Genomic DNA, 24638 nt, shown 5'->3' on the forward strand with positions numbered 1-24638 from the left:
AATATTTTCTCAAGAAGAAGTATTCGTTTCTTTAAAATTTATGTTGCCTGCCTTGAACAGCCTTGAATTTGCGGTGATGCTTCTGCTGATGCTATCATACAGCTGCGTATTTCATTAAAAAACGTAGTTTTCTAGGAAATGTGCAATATTGCATTTGATCAAAATACATACAACTAATATTTATCTTGAATTCGTTAAAATTGAAATTCTTGTCGATGTAAAGTTTTATTTTATTTTATTTAACGGGAAGTGTTTCGACTCGTCCATTTTCTGCTTTTAAAATGGCTGGTACTTGTCACTTGACGTTTGTAATAATTCACAAATAGGACTTTCCGTGCTTTTCAAACAAAACAAAAAAAGTCGTAAGTGATAAGTAATCGTTATAATTGTGTTTATTTCTGTGACGTCCAGTGTTTTCAAAGTAACGGCAAAAAATGTCGTTCCCTAACCCACAAAGGGGTATTGAAAATCCGAAGAGGCACTACGACAAGTTTGGTTTTCTCGTGTCTGACCAGAACAGCCGCGAACCGGAGTACGGGAAAACTCGCTATCGGCAGGATTCTTCGGATTTTGGCAGAAAGAGTCCCAGATTCTCGCCGGGGAGGAGGGACAGGAATTTCAGATCGGAAAGAAATGGTAGAGATGAGCGCAGGAGAAAGAGACGCGATTATGACAGTTCAGAATTCAACATTCCCTCCAACGATGGGAGAGGTAATGCCAGAGATGAAAGGATGGACTTCGACAGCTGGGAGGGACCATACAATCAGCAGCAAAGCTTCGGAAACGCTCCTCCTGCTCCGTCCTACTCCAATGAGGTTTGTCTCTATTCTATCAAGGCTAGGATGCAGTTAGTTGAGATAAAAGGGTTTCGGGTTTCGGTCCCGTAGTTAGTGTCGCGGACTCTTGAGTTTCTGGGTTCGTACCCACTCTACTACAATTTGATACCTATTTTAATAATGAGGCGCTGCTTAGTCTCGCAGAAATAGTATGAAATTGAAATATTTTATTTATAAGTAATAAAAACACATTAAATATTTCTCTTATTAAAAACAAAAATAAAAATAAATGAGAACTCAAAATTCAAGACAGTTATCAAAATTCTGTAATTGAAAAAAACTATTGACTCCCGAGTTTAATTATTGTATTATTTTATTGGCTAAGAATGGTCACCATAATATTTTTAGTGACATTTTTCTACACTGGGTCACTTTTTTGTTTTTGTATTTGTTGTTTAAACATGATTTCTTTTTTGTTACCAACAGTTATAAAAATTCTCTGTAACTATGGAATTGTACATATATGCATAACTGAAATACTGTATTATTGATTTAACAAAACCTAATTTATTTACCATTGTATTTGACCTTACCTGTTTCGAGTTTTTTTGTATTAAAACTCTACCTCATTATTATACAATATTCACATCCAAATCAATACTATTTAACAATATTTTGATTAAGCCAAAATCTTTGTAAGCACACACTGGATTTATCCTCAGAAGGATTTCATCATTGTGAGACTTTTACTTTATAATTTAGTTCGGAAATTGATTTCCTTATAATTTTCTTGTATCTGGGAAGGGTGTATTTTTCAAGAGATGGAAAATTACACAAAGATGTTTGAAGAAGATTGATATCAAGGAATACATAAACGGTGCGTTGAATACAGCGATTGATAATTAAAGTATGTCCATGGAAGTAAAAATTTACTAAAAAAACATTTTCCCCAATTCATTCACAGTGAAGCGCCCTTGAGGTAGTATTTTACACAATATGACGCTGTATAAATCATCCGAATTTATTATTACAGTGAATACTTTTGAGATATGATCTGTGGTGGATTTCTGCGCATATAATTGATATATGGCCAAGTTAACAATGATGAAATTAGAATTAAGTGTGTGATTGAATTACTGTTATGGAAAAGATTAAAAAGGTATATTTAGCATATCGCTCACTCCTTTCAACAACGTCAAATACCAAAAATTGTCAATTTTCAGTTATGCATGTTTTTGGAATGCCCAGAAAATGTACTATATCCCAGCAAAAGCGACATATTTATACAGGGCAGAAAGTGTTGTTTTTGCATTTTGAAGAAAAGGTATAGTTTAATTATTTTTAAAAAAAACTAAATATTTGTCAAATGGAGAAAAAACATTCAGGTTTTACCTAAAAAGATCTGTTGCACAGTAAAAAGTTCAATAAGTGGCTTGATATTTATTTTTAATATATTACATTATATTTTTAAACTTTAAAAACGATATCCTGAAAAATCTTTTTTTTTTTATGTATGACGTTGTTGAAAGGAGTGAGCGATGTGTGAATAAGAGAGTAGGACGAGAACAGCCTAAGACAAGAAGGTACAACCAAATCAGAACCTATAATTAGGACATGTCATCAGTCTACATAATCAGAGGACACGTATGCCTATAAAGATGTATGGAAGTTGAGAAAGATAGGAGTGTATGTCAGGATAGGTTGGCATTTTATTCCCTCTGCCCATCCCTACAGCGAAAAGGAATGATAGTCGTAGTAGTAGTATTTTCAACTTACGCATAACAGTTAAGTTGAACCCAGTAAATTATATACCGTCTTCTCCGCGTGTCAGGTCCCTCTGATATCGACTATCACTTGAGAGTAATTGTCCTTGTCTTGGACAACTCTAAACAGCCACGACGGTCCTGATGCCCATCCAATCTCGTATATTCCGGAGCCAGGAGATCTGTCTTCTGCCCACACCTCGCCGACCCTCTATTTTGCACATCATATACTATTTTGCAAAAAATGTTTACAAATAGTAAACTCCACAGCCCTGAGGCTGTCTAGCCGTTAACTCAATTAAATTATAAATCTGTTTAATTATACATCAGTCTGAGAATTACTTGCAAATTAAATTCAAGAAAGATTTATTTTCAATCAGTCTGGATGTTTGTGACGTATTTTTCACTTCAAACTTATTTCATTTTCTTGAATGATTTTTGCAGATACTTTTTTTGCACATTTATAAATTTCAAAATAGAGGGTGGTCAAAAACAAAGTTGTTTTATTTTAAAAAACTTATTTCCAATTCCAGCCGTCCGCTCGGTACCCCGCGCCTGCCCCGTACGGCCAGTTTGACTCCGGCCCCTACAGCTTCCCGAACAACGCAGGGCTGGACCTCACGTCCGACATGGGCATCCCGGTGGCCCCGCCAGCGCCTACCCTGCCGCAGTCCAACTGGGCCCTCGCCCTCCCGCTCCAGCCCCAGGATGAGAAGGTCAAGAGAGAGGGTAAGAGAGATAGTTTCATATTATTTTTCGACATCTCAAAACAGATGAAGAAGAGTATGGTAGTAAAAGAGTAGGGCATTTATAGGGCTTACGACCGTCATCAAATCACTTTACACACGTGTAACATTCACCAATTCTACCCATGATTGACAACCACAATACTCAAATTCTTGGAAGTTGTATGTATATGAACCAATTTAGAAACCTTGTTCTTGAATCACTAGAACTTCACTAGAGACATCTATTGGTGAGATGTAAAGAAGCTTTTTACTAAGCAGAAACTCTTATATTAGTACGTGAGGTCCGAATCCTGGATTATAATCACACACATGAGAAACGCCAGAAATCCAGTTTTGAAACATTGTACAAGAATCACTAGAATTTTCACTAGTGACATCTATTGGTGAGACAAAGAAAAAATTTTTTTTATTTTTTGTGAACAAAAAATTTGGACACACTCAAAATGTTAAATAATTTCAATTCAATTACTCAATTTTAGGTACAGTTTAAGTTCCGTTAACATTCATGAACTTTGTCCGCCTCCGTAGTGTAATGGTCAGCACGCTCGGCTAGCGTACTGAAGGTCCCGGGTTCAATTCCCAGGGGGTTCAAATAAACATAAGTGATTTTTTCACTTTAATATTTATTCAATATTACTCTGGACTGGTACCTGAAGTGGAGGGGCTGATCACCTTTCCTTCGTGTGTCAACGATTAAGATAACGTTGCGTTTATATGATGCAATGTCCTATGTACCATCGGGTGTGGATGAGGGTTTGAATGAATAACTTTCATGAGTTTATTAACTTTGAATTTCACTTTGGTGGAGATCTTACTGCATTTGCTGTTCTCTATTATCTGATTGTATTATTATCTCTACAGATTGATTTTTTTATTATTTGAATTGTGTTCCCGGAATTTTCTTTCTGGTTTTATTTTCTGCCTGATGGAATTGAATTCGATTTCAATGTTCATTTTCATGTGGCATTTACACAATGTTTTTGTTAATGACCGTATTTAACAAAGTCATCGTTGTTACATCGATAGATTGATTATTCCCAAAACAAAATTCACTGCTATGTTGATAGTGATCAGGAAAAAGGTAAATATATTTTGTTGCCCTTTACTTTGACTTGTATGCACAGTTTAAAATGTACATATTTACACATTAAAAATATGTTTGGAACTTTGTGAAATGCATAAATATGTTTTTGATACTGCATGATTCGCGTAGCCTGTGAAAAAATATTTACTAAGCGATATTAATTTGGATCTGACACATCAGCAGTAATAACACTCCTAAAAGGAAATGGTACATACAATGTTTACGCAAAATTAGAAGGAATTTAGACTAAGCAAAAACTCATCAAAATAAAAAATGAAATGAAAATACAAAACACAAAATGTATTAAGTGCTAAACCACAGGGTCTGGTAAAAAGACCTCCCGCACAATGAAGAATATCCTCGCTCACAGCTCTAAGAGTTTCAAAATTTCTCTAAATTTATTCTTGGGTAGCCACCATTGTGTATTTGTGCGTGTGAAGATCTCTATGCAGGATTCTTCTTACGCTCCTATCTGACAATCCCAGGGCAGCTGCCTGTGTAAGTGCTGATTACTTTTAAGATCGCTAGATGGATGCTCCCATACATGCCACATTTTACAGCGTTGTTATGACCTTAAAGTTTAATAGCAAAACTAGCAATAGTTTTTGCATCTGGAATAAACATCTATCGGTCAAGTGTGAACTTTTTATTTTTTTATTAAAGGAATAACCCACAAAGCGTCTATTTAAGATGCTTGTCTGCAAGTAGGATAGTTAGGATAGGGGAGATAAATGTGAAAAATACATCACAAACACCCAGACGAATTGAAAATATATCTTTCTTGAATTCATTTTGCAATTGGCGGGAAACAAACCCGCGACGCCAATTTCGAGTCGAGCGTCTACCCAACTACGCATCGGCGCCTGTGCCAACTAAATGCAGAATGGTTGCTGAGTAGTAATCACAAAGTGCCACGACGAATATATGCCTCCACAACAAACGCAAAGGCTCACCTCGCCATGCCATCGCGTCCACTGAAAATACCACTTCTATCGCTATCGATTAATATCCTCTGCACTGATGTATCCCCATCACAATTTGCTGTGTCCTCTCTGAATGTGGGAGGTAGTTTTGCTGGACCCTGTTTAAATAACCATTATTTATTGTTAATTATGTGTAATAATCAGTATTGAAAACATCTCCAGGTGTTATTTTTGATGTGTAGATATTCATTCATTTACATTTCTATTATTAGAAAAAATGTTTTAAACTGTGCGATATATGGTATATTCTTTTGTGAACGTGTACACTTAATAATAGACTCAAAATATTTTATTTCAGATACCCAATGCATTTTTTTGTCGACTATTGTTTATAATATTTGTTTGATAGTTTGGTGAGTAACATACAAAAATGCAATATAGATTTCAAGGATATTTGTTCGCTTCGAACAACACCCGATGGACGTCCAACCGGAGCTATTTTGTATCTTATTATACTTTATATTAAATATTGCTTTTACTTGCACCACATTAACTATCCATCTGACGTTTCATGATAGCTATCGCATCGGAAATGCGTAATCAACGAGCCACTCTGGCAAAGCAGAAAGAAGAGTATTTGAAGAAGGCGTCTGTCCTTAAAAGGGAACTAGATTCCCTGAAGCAGCAGAGAATCGAACTGCGTGGAGATTCAAGGCGTTCTCCGAGCCCCGACAGCCATAGATTTCTAAAGGAAAATGCAAAGCTGCAGGTAAATATTTTGACATTAACACATTTCTTACACTTACCATAAAAGCGTCTTTTACATACTGTTGGTAGAGAGCGGGAGATGTTTATAAGCATTCTATTTGCTTACTTTTGGTAGTACGCAAGGCTCCAAAAAACATTGTACAGATCGGAATTGGGTTGGGGGTTGCTTGTGTTTAGTATACAACCCTAATTAATATACTAATTAGGGTCGGGGTTGATGAAAAAACCGCCCTACAACAATTTGTTAAGAAATAAAAAAAAACCTTATTATCATTTCAGGGGTGTTTGTTTGAATGAATCTATTATTTTAATATATTTGCATAAATAAATAACTCAAGCCTACAAAGGTATATACACCTCTAAAGGTATTTGTCTATTTTGCAGAAAAATAATTTTTGCTTAGCATGACAGTTGTAAAATTTGATTGTATTATGCAGACATACTAGCTGTTCACTAACTGCATTTCAAGTATTTAAACAAAACAAAAATATTGCACAATCAAACATGAATAACATTTGAAATTTAATTAGATATGACTGTAAGGATACTCTTCAATTCTATTACTTTTTAAAAAAGAAAATGCCTTGGATATTTGCTCCTCATTTAAACTTTAAAGAGCATCACAACACAGTATTTACATTTGTATTTATTTTACCATACGCTTTTTATTTACAAATAACATATTTATAAAATAAGTTTTTTGTAGACTGAAAAACCTTGCTCTTATAAATGTTATTGATGTTTACAATATGAAAAAAATATTAAAATAAAGGTTTTATATAGTATGTAGTAAGTAATAAAATTTGATTTACATTATACATAGTATGTATTGGGTTGTGGTCCCTTGGTTACTGTCGCGGACTCTTAAGTCAGAGTTTCTCGGTTCGAACCCACTCTACCACAATTTGATACCTATTTCTAATAATGAGCCGCTTAGGGTCACAGAAATAGTATAACATTGAAATATTTATGAAAATAATACAAACACAAATATTTCTCTTTTTTTTAACTATCTTAATTTTTGCACCTTTTTTTAATCTAATTTATAAATATACCATTTGTATGTAGTGATTTTATATTAAAATTAATATCTTTAAAATTATTATATTCCTATGTTCTTTGAAAGGGAAGTGAGTCTTGGTTTTTTTTTAAAAGAATATTTAAAAAATCTACAAATTTATTAAATATTGTCCCTATGTTTTAGGTCTGATAGAAAAAATGATAAAAAGCCCGTTAAAAACATCAATGCCAGATGAAGAAATATTCTAATATAATTAAAAATCAGATATTAGTTGTATCAAAATTACATTTTATTTTCCATTTCTAAAATTTCCTTTTTTGTCATTGTTAATTTCACATTTTTAATCTGTCCTATTTCAGGTTGAGATTCAGAATAAATTTAAGACAATAAATAATGTCATTGACATGTTGGATGGGATTATCGGGGACGATCCCGTGCTGGAAGAGGCCGGCGACAAGTCGAAGAAGAGTCCGGCACAGTCTCCGACGTCCTCCAAGTCGTCTTCCTCGGAAGGCGACAAACGATCCACCAGTCGTGCCAAGCGTAAATCGAGGTACATTTCATTCACCAATTCATATACGATATCTATTTATTTTCATACTAATTCGCGTATTATATGGTAAGAAAAGGAAAGCGTACGTTATAGTCCGTTTAGTATTGACTACCACCCATTTCAATATACATAATTAAATTCCAGATTCAATATAATTTAATATAAAATTCTTTATTAACATGTTAACCTGAAACGTAAGATTTGTCCCCTTGCCTTCATATCTTCTTCAAACCCTTATCCTCACCCCAATGGTGCATAGGGCACTGCATCATATAAACGCAGTGTTATCTTGATCATTAACAAATGAAGGAAAGGTGATCATCCCTCCGCTTCAAGTACCAGTCCAGGGTAATATTGAATAAATATTAGAGTGAAAAAATCACTTATATTTATTTGACCCCCCCCCCCTGGGAATCGAACCCGGGACCTCCAGAATGGTAGCAGAGCGTGCTAACCATAACACTATGGAGGCGGCCTTCATATACTCTGCAATAAAAACATGGCTGCATCTTTCTTCTGCATGCCACGCACACTATTGTGCAGATACGGAACAAAGAACAAAATCTTTCTTGAAATGGAATTTACCATGTATGTAGTTAGAATTTGATATTTCATTACGTAAAATAAAAAATTAAATGCTTAGTGACATTTCCACAAATTTGAAAATAATCAAACATTACTCAATTAAATAATAAATGTGGACTACCCAATTGAATATGTGTTATTTCCATTTTTAATTAATACCTACGTTTATAAAGTTTATTTTTTCATCACGGTATTATATGAAAATTATGCATAGGTTTTTAAAAAAAATCTTTTCTAAGTAACCAATTCTTATCTTAAGCTAGCGAGTAAATGAATCTGCTCATTCAAAATATTTTATAACAAGCATTTTAGACTTGGGGATTTATTGAACTAAGATACAAATGTAAATCTATACAAACACCTTCACAAGCCCCTTTAAACACCGAAATCATTTCTTTCTAAAGCATTTGTAAGCTAAAAGCTCCTGCTTGTAAACCGAGATTATAATATTGGTTGGGTTTTTTTATCAAGTTTTTTTTTTATTTCAAATGGTTTGGATAAAACATTTAGCATTTTTTTCTAGATACCCTATTGGACAATCAACTAATTATGATAAATAAAATTTGTCTGACTTGGGGCGCATTTCGGCAAAATTATAAAGTACCATACTTTTTTTTTCTTACCACTATAATATGAATTCGTAATTTTCGCCAAAAAAATTTGTGCTTAGTAAAATTAACCCTTTGCCTGATTTGCCTATTCAACTTACTGAAAAAAAATGGACTTTTACGGATTTAAGTGTACCTGATATCGCTCACTCCTTTCAAGAACGTCAAATCAAAAATCATAAATTTTCAGTTGTGCGTGTTTTCGGAATGCCCAGAAAATGTACTATATCCCAGCAAAAGAGGCATATTTTTAACTTAATATTTACCCGCTACAGGGCCGAAAGTGTTGTTTTTGCATTTTGAAGAAAAGGTATTGTTTTATTATTTTTTTAAATAAACTAAATATTTTTCAAACGTAGAAAAAACATTCAGATTTCACCTTTATAGATCTGTTGCATAGTAAAAAGTTCAATAAGTGGCTTGGTATTTATTTTTAATAAATTGTACTATATTTTTAAACTTTAAAAACGTTCTCCTGAAAAATCAAGTTTTTTGATTTATGACGTTCTTGAAAGGAGTGAGCGATATGGGCTCCCTGGCAAATAAATGGCTCAAACTGACTTTATCGCAGTAACGGCGGTAATAGTATATTATAATGGGGTTATAGGCTAGATATAATAGATGGAAAACCTTTGTGTATCTAAGATTAGTTTTGAAAGTAGTTAAAATTTCTCTTACTTTACACATTCAATAAAAACAACAACAAAAATCATAAAATCCGAAAAATGTTGTTATTTAATTGACTTGCAATGCATTATTTCATTTTAAAAAAACAGCCCCTTTTCCAAATAAAAACTTCATTAAAACTCATCAGTCAAAGGGTTAATGTGTAGCAACATTTTTCAACATATTTATTGTTAATTTTATGCTTATTTCAGTAAAAGCTCATTAATTCAAAACTTATGGGAGTAAAATTCAAATGACTATTCAAATTATGAATGAACACATTTAATGGGAAAAAAACACCCATTTTCCATATTACAAACTGATGTGCGGCGATGTTTCATAAGCAATTTGGATTGTTTGTAAATGTAACAACAAAAGCGGTGATTTAAATCGAATTTATTAAAAATGTTTTTTGTAATTTTTTTTGTTTGTTTATCTTTAATTTCAATTAACATATAATATGACTGTAAAATGTAAGATGTACAGTCAATAATTCTCATTTCGATTTTGCGTCAAAAAAAATATATATTGTCATTCAAATTTCAAGCGAAACATTGTTTAGAATTACAAATTATCTAAAGTTTAATATATAAAATGTGTTTGGGCACCAGAATTTCGTTTTTTTTTTCATTTGGCTAAATTCTAATTATTGTTGTTCAAATTAACGAGCTTTTACTGTAATGGGAGATGTTTTTTTTATTGGGTATTTGAATATTGTGATACGTACCTATTGCAAATAATTAGTAGGTTGTTTAATATTACAATACTCTCTTAAAAATGCAATTTTTCCAATAAATGTTGATAAATATCTCTTCACTTACTGCAATTTTCAGTATTGGCTCATCCAATTTACATATGTAAGTTATATATTTTATTTTATGCTTATATATACCTATATAATCTATAAACTTACCCCATTTTAATAAAATATTTGTAAATACAATATGAATATTGTAATTTATTTCTAGGTGCCACTTTTTTTAGTGTGTAATATAAATTATTTGAAATATTTACAATTGTTTTATAATATTATTTAATACAATTATATTACAACCGAAATATATTAATTGCAAATTACATGACATGTATTATTTAAGAATATGCAATACTTAGAATATTATATTTGTATTTTTAAGATATTCATTTCTAGTATAAGATGAAGAATAAACAAAGGATCAAAATGGCCATAACCTCACTCAAGAATTTAACATAGTGTCTTATAAGTATGTATTTTATTGTATGTAATAAAATATTATATAAAATGTATTTAATGTAATCAAATATTTCAAATAAAGTGCTTATCTACGTCTGTACAATTATTTCATAATTGAAAATAAAGTAATGCATTTAGTTTTAATGATAATGAGAATATTGTAAAATGCTTGCTTTATCTTAGAATTAAGGGTGTGTCTACGATATGTCATTGAAGTTTTGTTACACTTCAAGGAAGAAGAAACTGCGAGGAAAATGGACCAAACGGGCATATAAAATTTTGTAAATGTGATGTATTTTATTTGGGAGACTTCTCACTTCGTTCCTAAATCATGTTCCTTTCCGATTTCCAGAATCCACATTTTACTAAACTGTTTCCGAATAGTGAGTCTAATGAAATTGATTTTTTTTTTTCAACAATGTTTGTGGAATCATTTAATCTAATTATTTTTCATTTCTGTCTAGGTCTAAGTCCCGTACAAAGATAGGAGACAAGAAGTTCAATTTTATCTTCTATGATCCGGAGATGCACTGGTGTCGTGTGTGCAATGAATTTCCAGCCACGGCTAAGGAATATCTGAACCATCTTCATTCTCCTAATCACCATCGGTAAGCACTACAATAGCGCGACCAATATTCTATCAACATGATTGAGAGCAATGTTTCCCAATAAGGGGCCACTGGCGTAATATAATGTTTTCAACATTCTATGAACTGGTAAAATACACTAAGTAGTTTGAAATGTCATATATATGTGGTTTTAAAAGTAAATTCAACTTTAAGTTTAATATCGGGTATTTTATTCATGCTAAAAACTTTAAATTACACGGATTATTCAAACAGGGATTTTAAAGTTAAATTTTTTTGCCAGTATACCCACGATATACAAACATTTGTTCATAAATACATTGGCATTTATTAAAAAATATGGATAAACATACAAGCCACCTTATTTTTTGTTTTGGCATTTACTTAAGCCTTACTTTACCTTATTGGTGATAAGACATGTTAAAATGATTAATGGTTGTTTTATTATATTTTTTATTATTATCTGTTTTAACATAATATACACACAAGAAAAGAAAAATAAAAACTAGTTATAAAATAAAATAAATTTTTAATTTAATAACTCTTTCAAATACTTGAAAATGGCCATGTTTTGTTCGGAATAATTGGTGGGTATGTATAAGGAGATGCATGAATGTGGAACAGGCAAAGATTGTTTGCAAAGACAGATTGGTGTGGGGTTCTATTCTCTCTGCCTACCCCTGCGGATATGCGGCGTAATGGTTAGTCAGTTAACTCTTGATCGTTTACTCATTCCTTTATTTTCCCATTGCTCCATATTTTTGTTTGCCCTCTTACATATAGATTATTTTATTTTATGTACATGTTTTTTTTTAGCAATGCTTTGGCTAATTTGGAAGCACCCTGGCATGATGTGGCTTCTAATCAAAATGAGGGAATGCCCAACTATCCTGGAGCTTCTTCCAAGCGGACTCCAATAAAAGGTACTTGTTTACTCAATACATATCAAATAGTGGTGTGTTTAGACTGCTACTTAGCGATATCGCTATTACCGATATCATCATATCTAGATACTAGATACGCTACCTGTTACCAGATACTATTCTGCTCCTCGTATCTCGTACTATGCGCCGCCGCGGTACGCTAAATTATTTAATATCGGAATATCTGTGATATTTCGTATCTCCGCGTATTTCCGAACCCGCTGAGTCCTGAGCCGAGCGATATTTAACACGCCATGACTGACATCGACATGTATATTTGTCTGTTTTCATCATTTGTATCTAATAATCCAATAAAGTGAGAAAGAGAAAGCTTTACAATATACAATGCAATACTTTACAATATACATACCGTTCAATCTCATCATGGATGGGATTGTGGAGGATATTAAAGGACTACATAAAGGATACAGACTGGGAGAGAAAACCATCCATGTTGTCTGCTATGCGGATGATGCCGTTGTATTCGCTGAGACTGAAGGGGACCTGCAACTACTCTTGAACACATTCCACCTTGCTAGTCAAAAATTCAATATGGCTATATCCGCTACAAAGACCAAGAGTATGGTGTTCTCTCGCACCCCAGTGGGATGTAGCGTGACTGTGGACGGCGTCTTGGTAGAGCAGGTGGAAAAGTTTAAATACCTGGGTGTGGACCTATGTGCTCAGACGGATCTGCGATGCGAAGTGATGGGGCAAGTGAACAAAGCTGCAGCCATCTCAGGATGCCTGAAAAATGCTATATGGAAAAACCCTGAGATGAAGATCGGCAGCAAGATCAAGATATACAAAACTTGTGTCCGACCCATCATGACGTATGGAATCGAAAGTAGAGCAGACACCGCTGCCACAAAAAACACGCTTAGAGTGTCAGAAATGAAGACTCTGAGAAGCATAACAGGCAAGAGTCTTCGAGATAGACTGAGAAATGCCAAGATCAGGGAAATATGCGAGATCGAAGATGTCGTTAGGTGGGGAAGGCAACGAAGAAGACAATGGTATGCGCATGTGAGAAGAATGGAACCATCCAGACTCCCCCACATCGCATTGTACGGCCAACCCCATGGTAGACGACTCCCGGGCAGACCACCAAAGAGATGGGCCGATAGCTGGGAATCGACGTCGCAGGAGGCTAATCCCTCTTAAAAACAGGCCGTAAGGCCTACAATAAGAAGAAGAAGAAGAAGAATACCGTTCATTTGTGAGGACGATGTCACAATTCTGATTTGAAATTTTAAATTCAGGTTTTTAAAAAGAAAAGCACAGCTATGCATTAAGCCACAGATTCCCAAAGTGTGTGCCACGGCGCCCTGGTGCGCCGTAGAAAGTAAAGAGGGGCGCCGTGAGTCGATCCTCTATCATTATCCGAAACCACAAATATTCTCGGGTACCTATAAAGTAACAATTTCTATTTTGAGCGCTTGCATCTTTCTACCCAACGACTATTATTGTAGGTACCTATTTCTTTCGACTGAAATATTTATAAATATAGTCACTATATCTATTCCAAATAGTAGAGCGCCGTGACAAAATACTAAACTTGTAACTGCGCCGCGGGCTGAAAAAGATTGGGAAACCCTGCATTAAGCAATTATTATACATTAATGTAAGACTTTATTCCTTCAAATTATTTTAAATAGTTTGTTTAGAGACATCACTACCTTACAAAGTTATATAGATTCAAAGTCTCCAGAAAAGTGAATCTGAAGTTGGATCTCAATTGCAGAGTACCTGTTATAACAAAATACCCAGTAAATTTTTTAAATGTTTGTCTTGTTTTTATGCAGGGTTGCAATTTTTCGTACCATCTTCCGCTTGGTACTGCAAACTCTGTGACAATTGGATCGGAGATCTACACTGCGCTTCAGCTCATCTGAAATCCCTGTTGCATTCCCAAAACTATGCGGTAAGTTAATTTCTTCTTCTTTAAGCGATAATTCTGCTACTATAATTTGCGCAATGATAACTTCGATTTCACTATGATTCCAAAATATAACAAATTTCTTGTCTCCGTCCAACATTATTGTAAAACGTTATATTTTTTTTAAATATCAATTAATATTATCAACCAATTTTATTCTCTGTCTTTATTATTTTCCCATATATTTATTCGAACCCTTATCCGTACCCCAATGGTGCATAGGGCACTGCATCATATAAACGCAGTGTTATCTTGATCGTTAACACACAAAGGAAAGGTGATCAGCCCTCCGCTTCAGGTACCAATCCAGGGTAATATTGAATAAATATTAGAGTAAAAAAAAACACTTGTATTTATTAGACCCTCCTCTGGGAATTGAACCCAGGACCTCCAGAATGATAGCCAAACGTGCTGACCATTACACTACGGAGGCGGACAAGGGGTTTCCCATATATATGGAAATATTTTATTATTTTGTTAATTGGATTTTTATTTTGTTTTATTACCTCAATCTAGCTTTTATTATATTTATAACACATTGGAAATGGTGTAGAAATTTTAATTGTATTTTTCTGTCTGCATTATAAATATGCTCGGTGTACGTGCCATTACGTTTTTGTCTACCCTTTTTACCACTTTTCTCAGTTTTCATTCCAACTTAAGTTTTTTTTTATATCAAATATATCAGAAGCTAGAAATATGAATTTGTTGAACAATATCACATTGGATATTGATCTGTTCCATGTGTCCGAATGAGTTTTCCGAAGCGGGATTCTTCTAAACATTTAACAAGAATCTTCTTGCTTACTTTTCAATTTGTTTTTTTAATGTATACGCCTTAAATGTTTGTTTGTAATGTATATATTAATTATTGAATAAATTGAATTAAAATTTAAAATTGAATTGACTTGAAATTGAAAATTTTCAACCAAAATTGTCCACTGACATACGTGATTAACTTTAAAAAACCGTATAAAGTAACGACTCCGTGTGAAGAAGTCATCACTTTTGGATTCAATCGTCCATTGCTGATTTGCATGCGTTTTGTTTGTTTAGAACTTCACTGAGCTGAATCCTCACTGGGAGATGGACTGGATGTCGGACCGCCAAAAGAACTTCGAGAAGGTGCACAAATCCGGAGACCCTTCGGCTGCTGCAGACCAGAGCTCCCTGTACTCTCCGCACACCATATCCTTCCAAGCGGACGGCTTCCACACCAAGAAGAAGAAGGGATCAAGTCCTCAGGTTCAATGCTTTATTATATACATGTTTCATGCTCTCTTGGAAAGATTAGTTTTATTTTTTTTTTATGTTTAAAGAAGTGTTTTTTTTTTCATAGATTATTTTTCTTCAGTATTTTGTCTATGATTAATTGATAAAATATACCAATATCCTCTATCGGTGTTGATTGTTTGAATGTGTTAACAAAGAAAAACTGTAAATAATGAATAAAAGAAGAAATTACTTTAATTAACGGATTAGAATTGCGAACAGTAATGGCTTACCTAACTGCAGTATAACCTTTTTGTTCTGAATTCTTTGTCATTCTACTTGGACCCCTACTTTTATTCTTTATTTAAAAATTACAGGTGAGTTCCTTTCATTAATTCAGAAAGTAGGTAACAGCAGGTAGGTTCCATTTTTTTTTAATGTGGTTTAATTTTATACATTGGCAACACATAATTTATAAGACAAAAACTTTTTCAAATAGATAGACTTATCCGAGGAATTCTTTTTTCAAATGAAGTACAGAAAAATGTATGGCAAATCACAATGGATACAATTAATGTACCCAGTTGACAGCTATGCTGGAATTTTTTTTTCTTTTTATCAATATATTGTTTTTTTATCTAGTTATCTATTTCTTGGCCCCGTAAGTATTTCAATAAGACTTAACAATTTATTTCGTTCATTGGCCATATATGTTGTACCAGTAAAGAGAACCTGTATAACAAACAAAACAAAAATTATAAAAAAAATATATATTATATATCGCTCACTCCTTTCAACAACGTCAAATATCAAAAAACTTGATTTTTCAGGAGATCGTTTTTAATGTTTAAAAATATAATAAAACGTTTTTAAAATAAATATCAAGCCACTTATTGAAGCCATTTTTTACTGTGCAACATATCTTTTTCGGTAAAATCTGAATGCCTTTTCTCCATTTGAAAAATATTAAGTATATTTCAAAAAAAAACTAATCAATACCTTTTCTTCAAAATGCAAAAACAACACTTCCTGCCCTGTAGTGGGTAAATATTAAGTTAAAAATATGCCGCTTTTGCTGGGATATAGTACATTTTCTGAGCATTCCGAAAACATTCACAACTGAAAATTGTCGATTTTTGATATATGACGTTGTTGAAAGGAGTTAGCGATATGTATAAATAACTTTAAAAGTGAATAATAATAAAAATATTTATATATTTTGGTTTCAACTATTGAATGGTTTTGTAGCCCCAGCAGGAAGGTCAAAAGAAGATCGATGAGAAGAAAGACAAAAAAAGGAAGGAGAAGAGGAAGGGAAAGAAGAAGCGCCACTCTTCTAGTGAGTCTAGTTCCAGTTCTTCTTCATCCAGTGGGTGCCGGGATGATTCCAAAAAGAGGAAGAAAACTCACAAAGGTACCTACCATCTTTGATCAACATGTACAATATTAAATGATAGTAACATTTTGATTAAGTCACATTTTGAAAACTACTGCTGTAGACATTTTAATCACACTTCACTAAATAAAAAATTGAATTATTTAATTAAAAATTCACAAAGTGTTATTAACTATAATGGATCTTTGTCAGACGGGAGGAATATCTGATTGAACAAACTCAACCTGTAAAGGATTGAATTAGGCTCGTTTTGTGTTTATAACAGCTGATATAATTAGTATTTTCGTTCATCATTTTCTTTTGCAAAATTCGCCTTCGAAAAAACGTTATTTTCGTAAGTTGGCAATGAATGACGTCACTGAAACGATGGAGTTATTTTAATATTGGTAATATTGCTAAATTATTGGCGGCTTTATTTGTTGATGTCTATGCGAACACACGTTTTTCGTTTTATAAAAATATCTATAGTTGAAACCTTCATATATCCCTTATTTCTCTACATATTTCAATAAGAATGCTACGGATAGTCTTGTGATTTTTCATATTAATTTATTAGCCAATAATCACACATCGTGAAATTTATCCGTTTTGTAACTTATTTATTGATATAAATCTTATTCATTTGAAGGAAAATAACATTCAGGAAACAAACATAAAATGCACTTGGTGATGAAGCAGTATCTCATAATCCACTTCCCAATTCCAAGTCATGGCTTTTTGTTAGTAAAATAATTTGAACCAGTTATAACATAATGTAATTTTTTGAGGGATCCAATGGGAGCTTCCTTATTCCTATTTTATAATTTTCATTTGAAATACTTTTAAAAATATATCATTAAACTCAAATATTTCATTAACCTTTCCTTCCCGGTGATATGTATTTACTACATTTTGACTTTAATAACGAGAATATCGATATAAAATATAATAGATACGGGCTCAAAATCTTTGTATTTTCAGTTATACAATTACGTATTACTTAAAAATATTAAAATATAAAGTTATTTATTTGCAGCAACGGAAATAAATAATTTGTAAAAATATCGGGGATAGAATCACCAATACACAAACTTTTCTCAGTGTGTGCATGCGTGCCGTGCTTTGCGTACACGTAGACGCGGCTTGATACTGTTTCCGCCGATCTCCTTTTAGTAGCGCGCAAGTTGTCTATGACTATATGGTGTACAAAATACATATCACCGTTGCGCGTGGAAGTTTTTACCACCGTAAGGGAATGGTTAAAAGAGTCTAGTTTTTCAAAGAGGTAAAATTTGTGTTCAGATAATGAGGATGGTAAGAGCAGTAACTACAACCCAGAGCAGAACAGGGACCCAGCGGCTGATGACCGGATGCTGTCCCAGTGGATGTCGCTCAAGGAGGAAACCCTCACCGACCAAGATAAGAAGATTCTCGAGAAACTCAAGCATCGGTCAGTATTCCTGCAAAATGTTCTCTATTTGTAACCCAACAGTGCCAGGACATAGCATAGGTCCGATGCAGTAATCAGCCCTGTGCTTCAGGTCACTAAAATATCTTATTTTGAGAAATAAAAAGACTGTATTTTTTGATCCACTCACATTTTTATTAACCAACTAGTTTCGGCAACAACCTGTTGCAGACCATGTAGTTTCGGCAACAAGTTGTTGCCGAAACTACATTGTACATAGTTGGTTAGTAAAAATGTGAGTGGATCAAAAAACAAAGTCTTTTTATTTCTCAAAATAATATATCAATATGATCCACAAAGTTAATACTTTCAATATTCAAAACACTAAAATATCACTAATATATCACTAATATTTATATTTACTATGCAGACGGCAGCGGGTGCACAGAGAATTAATTAGGGTAGCCAGTTGAGGTAGGATAGGTACTGGTTTCGTTTTTATATGTCACGCGCGTAAGTCAGGATTGGCACCGCTTTTCTGTCTTTGTCTTTTATGTCTGCCTCCGTGGTGTAATGGTAAGCGTGTATAGCTACCGTGCTGGAAGTCCCGGGTTCGATTCCCAAGGGGGGTTGAAAATAAATATTAGTGATTTGAAAAGTATAATATTTATTTCATATTACCCTGGACTGGTCTCTAAAGCGCAGGAGTGATCACCTTGCCTTCATGTTAGTAACGATCAAGATAATACCGCATCAATACGATGCAGTGCCCTATGCACCATTGGGTGCAGATAAGGGTTTCTGTCTTTATGGAATGCATGCCCCTGATAGACGGACATAAAGTAAAACTTCTTTATTTCGAATTGTAAAATTTATACCTTGCTATTACTAATTAAGATTTGTACTCATTTTCCATGTACTATAATGATATTGCAATGATTACGACACCATCATTTTCATATGGTGTATGGAGTGCGTGGAAGTTTTTGGCATCGTAAGTGAAGGGTAATTAACTATAACCTAACTATGAGTATTTCCATGTTTTAGAATTATATAGTACATAAACCCTAATGATGACAAGGTTCTTGTCGAAACCAGTTGGAAAAAGTGGTTAAAACAAAGTTGTTTTATTTTATAAAGTCCATCGATTGATCCCGGTATGTCGAGCATGGAAGACAAATGCGCTAACCGCAACACTCTGTTTGTATTTCAGGGTCAAGAGCCGTGCCGGAGAGAAGGTGGAACAGAAAGTAGACGGACGGGTGATGTCTCGAGAAAGAGAAGCCAGAGAAGTCCTGACCGTGCAGGGTGACAAGTCTCGTTTACAAATGATGCGGTACGTTACGTGTTACATGTCCATGCTTATGCCCATCATTTTAGGCAAAACATGATTCAATTTCCACTGCATGTACATGTATTGTTCACTGGTTAGTGAACCACGGACGTTTTTTTTTCTTCATGTATTCAATATCTATTTTATTTCTTATTAGAAATAATTGCAGTCAGTTTTTAATTTCTTCTAGGAATAAAAAAGATCACAATGACTAGAAATTATCAAAGAATCGAAGGTAAAAACGGAGTTAAGATGGTAAAAGCTTGAGCTAAACGATGATTTTTTTTGTTGACATCTCAACATATATGAAGAAGAATATGGAAGTCTAGGCATTTACGGGGCTTACGACCGTCATAGACTGGTTTAAGTGATCACTTTACACATGTGTAACATACACTGTATTGAGATGTCAAAAAAACTCGTAATTGGAGATAATCCAGATTTGAGAACAAGTATTGGTATTCACTCAAAATGTTGTAGACAATAATTATGTTTTACCATATTTAAAGAAATACCACAAAAATTGTTGCCTCAAGATTGACCACCTTGCCTTCATATAATTAACAATCAACGTTACATCAATTTGATTCAGTGCCCTATACACCATTTGATGCGGATAAGTGTCAGTAGTAGTAATGCTATTTTCATACAATATTTTAAATAATTGGAATATTTAAAAATATTTTCCCTTATGTTCAAAATAAAATTATTTGAAAAAAGGGGGGATTTCATTGGTTTTTTTTCTTCAATTTTGAATAATATGTTTTTAATATTTTGCCAGGCAATATAGAAGTTTAATTGTTAAATGATTTTTAACCTGAATGATAAATGACAGAATATTAAATTGTCACCTTGATTTGTATCAAATTGGCTTATATAAAGAAAAATAAAATATTCTTGTATTTATTGAGATTTAAATCATTTGTAGCAATCGTGATCGTGATTACAACCACGACAGAGAGGATGACAGCAACAAGCGGCACTCTGATTTCAAGCCGTATCCGGGAAGAAGGGAGAAGCAGGATCAGAATGAGGAGAGATTTGACAAGCAGATTGTTGAGAAATCCAGAAAATCGACCAACGCTAACCCCACAGACTCCAAAAAAATGCCCTTCATTGGTAAATATCCTTCCTTACCCATTTCTGACTAGAGAACTCATTAAAAGAAAAACCTAATAAGTTAAAATTTATGATAGATGTAAGTGTTGTTTAATCACAAGTAATTCACAAAAATTTTACCTAAGATGATATTCAATTTTATCCCATTCTTGTTGAGATGGTTTGGGCATGTGGAACGAATGAGTGAGGAAAGAACGGTTAAACAAATTTATAAGGCAAATGTAGTTGGAAAAAGAAGCAAAGGGTGGAAAATTTGGCACAATCAGGTATGTCAAACACTTTAAAGCGGCCTGGTCAGGAGTCGAAATAAGTGACGGGTGTGTATGAAGAGATGCATGAATGCTGAAGAGGCAAATAATGTTTACAAAGACAGGGTGGATGGCGTTCTATTCTCTCTGCCTACCCCTGCGGCGTGAAGATTAGTTAGTTAGCTGTATATATTTTTTAAATTTAACCAGCCTATGACGGTCGTCAGCCCCGTAAATGCCCAGACTTCCATATTCTTCTTCATCTTTAATGAGATGTCAAAAAATAATATGAAAATAACTCCTGTAATTGGAGATAATCCAGATTTTGTGAACAAGCATTTGGAAACACTTAAAATGTTGTAAAGTTAGTAAGTTTATTAAAATATAAACAAACAAAGAAATTACTAACCAAATAAAGATTTGATTGATATCTCAAAATAGGTGAAGTTTCTTGAGATGGAATATGAACGTCTGGATACATACCGGGATTTCAACCTGTCATTGACTCTACTGTACTATCATTCGGATCAACAAGCTTTTTCTGTAACTGAAGTGGAAAACCCTTGTTTGCTTTAGGTAAGATGCCGCTCTTCAAGTCCCTGACCAACAAACCTTCGAAGGGTGAAGCCGACCCGGCCAAAACAGTCCCGGAAGACTGCGTGGAAGCGGCTAAACGCAAGAGAGACGAAATCAACGCCCAAATACAGCGATCTGTCGAAGAGATGAAGGTATGATGGTAGTTACCTACAAAAATATTTCACTACGTCACACGTCTCGCGATCCTTGTGTCCTGTTTACTTTCAATAAATAATATTTTTATGTGTGCAACCAGGTGAAGCTGAAATTATCCATGGCCATGAAGGAGCACAATATCCCTGCCCCAGGATTGGCCCATCCTGTAGCTCTCGGCATCTGTGAAACCCATTTATCATTTCCGCAAACCATACACAAGTAATCTCCTACATTTTTTTTTTAGTATTTAAAAATAAATTTTTTGCTATTTTTTTATTATTGCATGATAAATATGTAAACGAAATATGGCTGGCTAAGTATTGTACCCACCGCTTTTATATTTCATGTTGAATTTCCTTCTTTCAGAATACAAAAGGACTCGATACAAATGTACCCAACTCCCACACATACGGACCCAACCCCCGTACAAATGAATCCGACTATTATACAAAAGAACCCAACCGCTATACAAAAGAACCCAATCGCCGTACAAAAAAACTCGTCCGCCAAACAAAAGAATCCATCCGCAACTATCATATCTGAACCTTCAGTGTCGGGCGCTACGGTCAAATCGGATAAAAAGTCACCGTCTAAATCGGCCAAAAATGAATCTTTACACAAAGATTTCCAGGACGCTCTGGACATTATATTCCCGTCGGAAGACGCTTCGAAAAAGTTAGAAGCCCACAGTGACGCGGATATCAGCCGCTCGATGCACATCCCCCCGCCCGATATGAACGCGGGATACGCGCACATAATGCCGCCCCAAAACTACCAGATGGGGCCGAATAACATGGGTCCGATGGGGCCAAACATGGGGCCCATGGGCCCGATGGGGCCGATGGGGCCGAATAACATGGGACCGATGGGTCCGCCCATGAATATGATGGGGCCGTCGTCCATGAACATGATGGGCATGCCTCCCTCGGGGCCCATGGGCATGATGGGATGGGATTACTCGAGCGGCATGTACCAAGGCCTGTATGATCTTCCTCCTTCGCAGCCGCAAGAAATGCCCGCCCCCGTGTCTCATTATGAGCAGGATGACTTGGCCATGCTCGGGATAGATGCTGAAGATGTTGGGGCCAGTGGATTTTAAAACTGGTGTTACCATAGGCGCCGTGATATGTATATGAATAGTGATGAGCATGTTTTTTTAAATCTATTTTTTTTTAAACTAAAAAAAAATCTTTAAAAAAAAACTAAAGAAATCAATGTACCCGAAAAAGCATGTCATTGAAAAGGATAATAAATATTTAATCTATTTACTTCGCAAACTCTCCTCCCAAGAAAGAATCATTGTAAAAAAAAATATATAAAAAAAATAAATTATATGTACATATATCGCTCACTCCTTTCAACAACATCAAATATCAAAAAACTTGATTTTTCAGGAGATCGTTTTTATAGTTTAAAAATACAATAAAATGTATTAAAAATAAAAGCCACTTATTGAACTTTTTATTGTGCAACAAATCATTTTAGGTAAACCTGAATGTTTTTTCTCTATTTGAAAAATATTTAGTATATTTTAAAAAAATAATTAAACAATACACTTTATTCAAAATGCAAAAACAACACTTTCTACCCTGTAGCGGGTAAATATGAATTTTAAAATACGCCGCTTTTGCTGGGATATAGTACATTTTCTAGGCATTCGGAAAAATGCACAACTGAAAATTGGCGATTTTTTTATAAATGACGTTGTTGAAAGGAGTGAGTGATATTATGAAATTCATATTTTTTCAATGAAAATCGATAAAGCATTGCAATTGCATTGCGGTGCGGCATTTACAACTAGAGTATCCATAAAGTAATGTATTTATGTGCTCGGAAGAATGTGCGTATACAGAAATGTTATTTTTGATAGGCACAGAATTGTCAATAAACTTTGCATATAATGAATAAGCATATTTTTAATTAGTCTTTGATTGACCTTGCAACATTGTCCTTTTCGCCCATGATTAGTTGTATGTTTAACTTTGTCATTTAATAATGAATTTTCTCATTTAATAATAAATGTTCGGAATATACATAGCAACTTCAAATGTATTTCCTTATTATAAGCGGATATGTATTTAAGTACACAATCGTAATCAAGATTTATTTCCATATGAATTATTATTTAAATAAATAAGTTTTTTTTTTTATATTACTGCTTGTACATAAGTATATCAAAATGCTGAATGAATAAAGTACAATCTGCATTAATTACAAGAATGTGTTATTGATACTATGGTAGATAATGGAGCATGTTTAGTGATATCGGCTGTTACATAATAAATAAATAAAAGTTAATGTACAGTGCCACATTTGAAAGAAATTTAAATTTATTTATGATTATTAGTTTTTCTGGAATGCTTTTGCGTCGCTGTCCTTATTGCTTAGGCTTGTGAATATCCACTCTCCTTGTTAAAAGCTGTGTACTGTTGTCCTCCTTTTCTTCCGACATACTGCTGCGTGCAGCCTCCAACCACAGATTAAACCTGATTTGGTCAGCCCATCTAATGGGAGATCTTACAACCTTTTTTGACCTTTTCCATGACCATTAACTTTTCAAGTCTTTTATTGTTTCTTCTGGCGATATGACCGAAAAACTGAAGAACTCATTTAAACAGAAGGCAGATAGTCTGTTATCTATATTTAGCTTGTTTCTGATGGAAATGTTTCTCTTTACAGTCTAGGGAACTTGGACGTCTTCGTGTTTCACAGGCTTTTATAGCCCGAGAGTTATATTGGCATCGCTAAAATAGTGAACTAATAAATGTGAGAGATAGTCCACATCCTAAATGTTTTATGCAGCGTTGTAGATTAAATTCTTAGTAAAAGTCATTTTTTATCAACTAAATCTGCCTGTCATTCCGTCAAATAATTACGTATGTAATTAAACCTCAATTATTCTGTTTATCTTTCTTAAATATCTACTATTTCCAAAGTGAACTTATTCAAAATATCATATATGAATACCAAATACCAGTTCGTATAAGAAGTAGAGAAATGTGTCTTTACCCTGTCACAGTTTAACATGAATAAAAAAAAGCACTTGTTGATAT

At 34.0% G+C, this 24638-nt stretch overlaps 1 protein-coding gene across 2 annotated transcripts; it reads left to right on the forward strand.

The window, feature by feature from the left end:
- Positions 1–64: 64 nt before the first annotated feature.
- Positions 65–22914, forward strand: LOC148310496 (uncharacterized). Of its 2 annotated transcripts, none has more exons than XM_088258264.1 (15): positions 65–815; positions 3073–3268; positions 5874–6064; positions 7444–7637; positions 11174–11317; positions 12113–12219; positions 14025–14143; positions 15215–15403; positions 16619–16784; positions 18048–18195; positions 19367–19489; positions 20415–20605; positions 21430–21581; positions 21686–21804; positions 21952–22914. In XM_088258264.1, exons 1-15 carry the CDS (start codon positions 435–437, stop codon positions 22682–22684), a joined length of 3153 nt encoding a protein of 1050 aa, XP_088114390.1. In that variant the 5' UTR covers positions 65–434; the 3' UTR covers positions 22685–22914. The 2 variants fall into 2 exon arrangements, with proteins under 2 accessions (XP_088114390.1, XP_088114391.1); XM_088258265.1 differs by having other exon boundaries at positions 16628–16784.
- The last annotated feature ends 1724 nt before the right edge of the window (positions 22915–24638 follow it).

This window comes from Brachycentrus maculatus, unplaced genomic scaffold, assembly GCF_059751285.1.
Source record: "Brachycentrus maculatus isolate JH-2025_06_01 unplaced genomic scaffold, ASM5975128v1 h1tg000092l, whole genome shotgun sequence".
In the NCBI taxonomy this organism is placed as follows: Eukaryota; Metazoa; Arthropoda; class Insecta; order Trichoptera; family Brachycentridae; genus Brachycentrus; species Brachycentrus maculatus.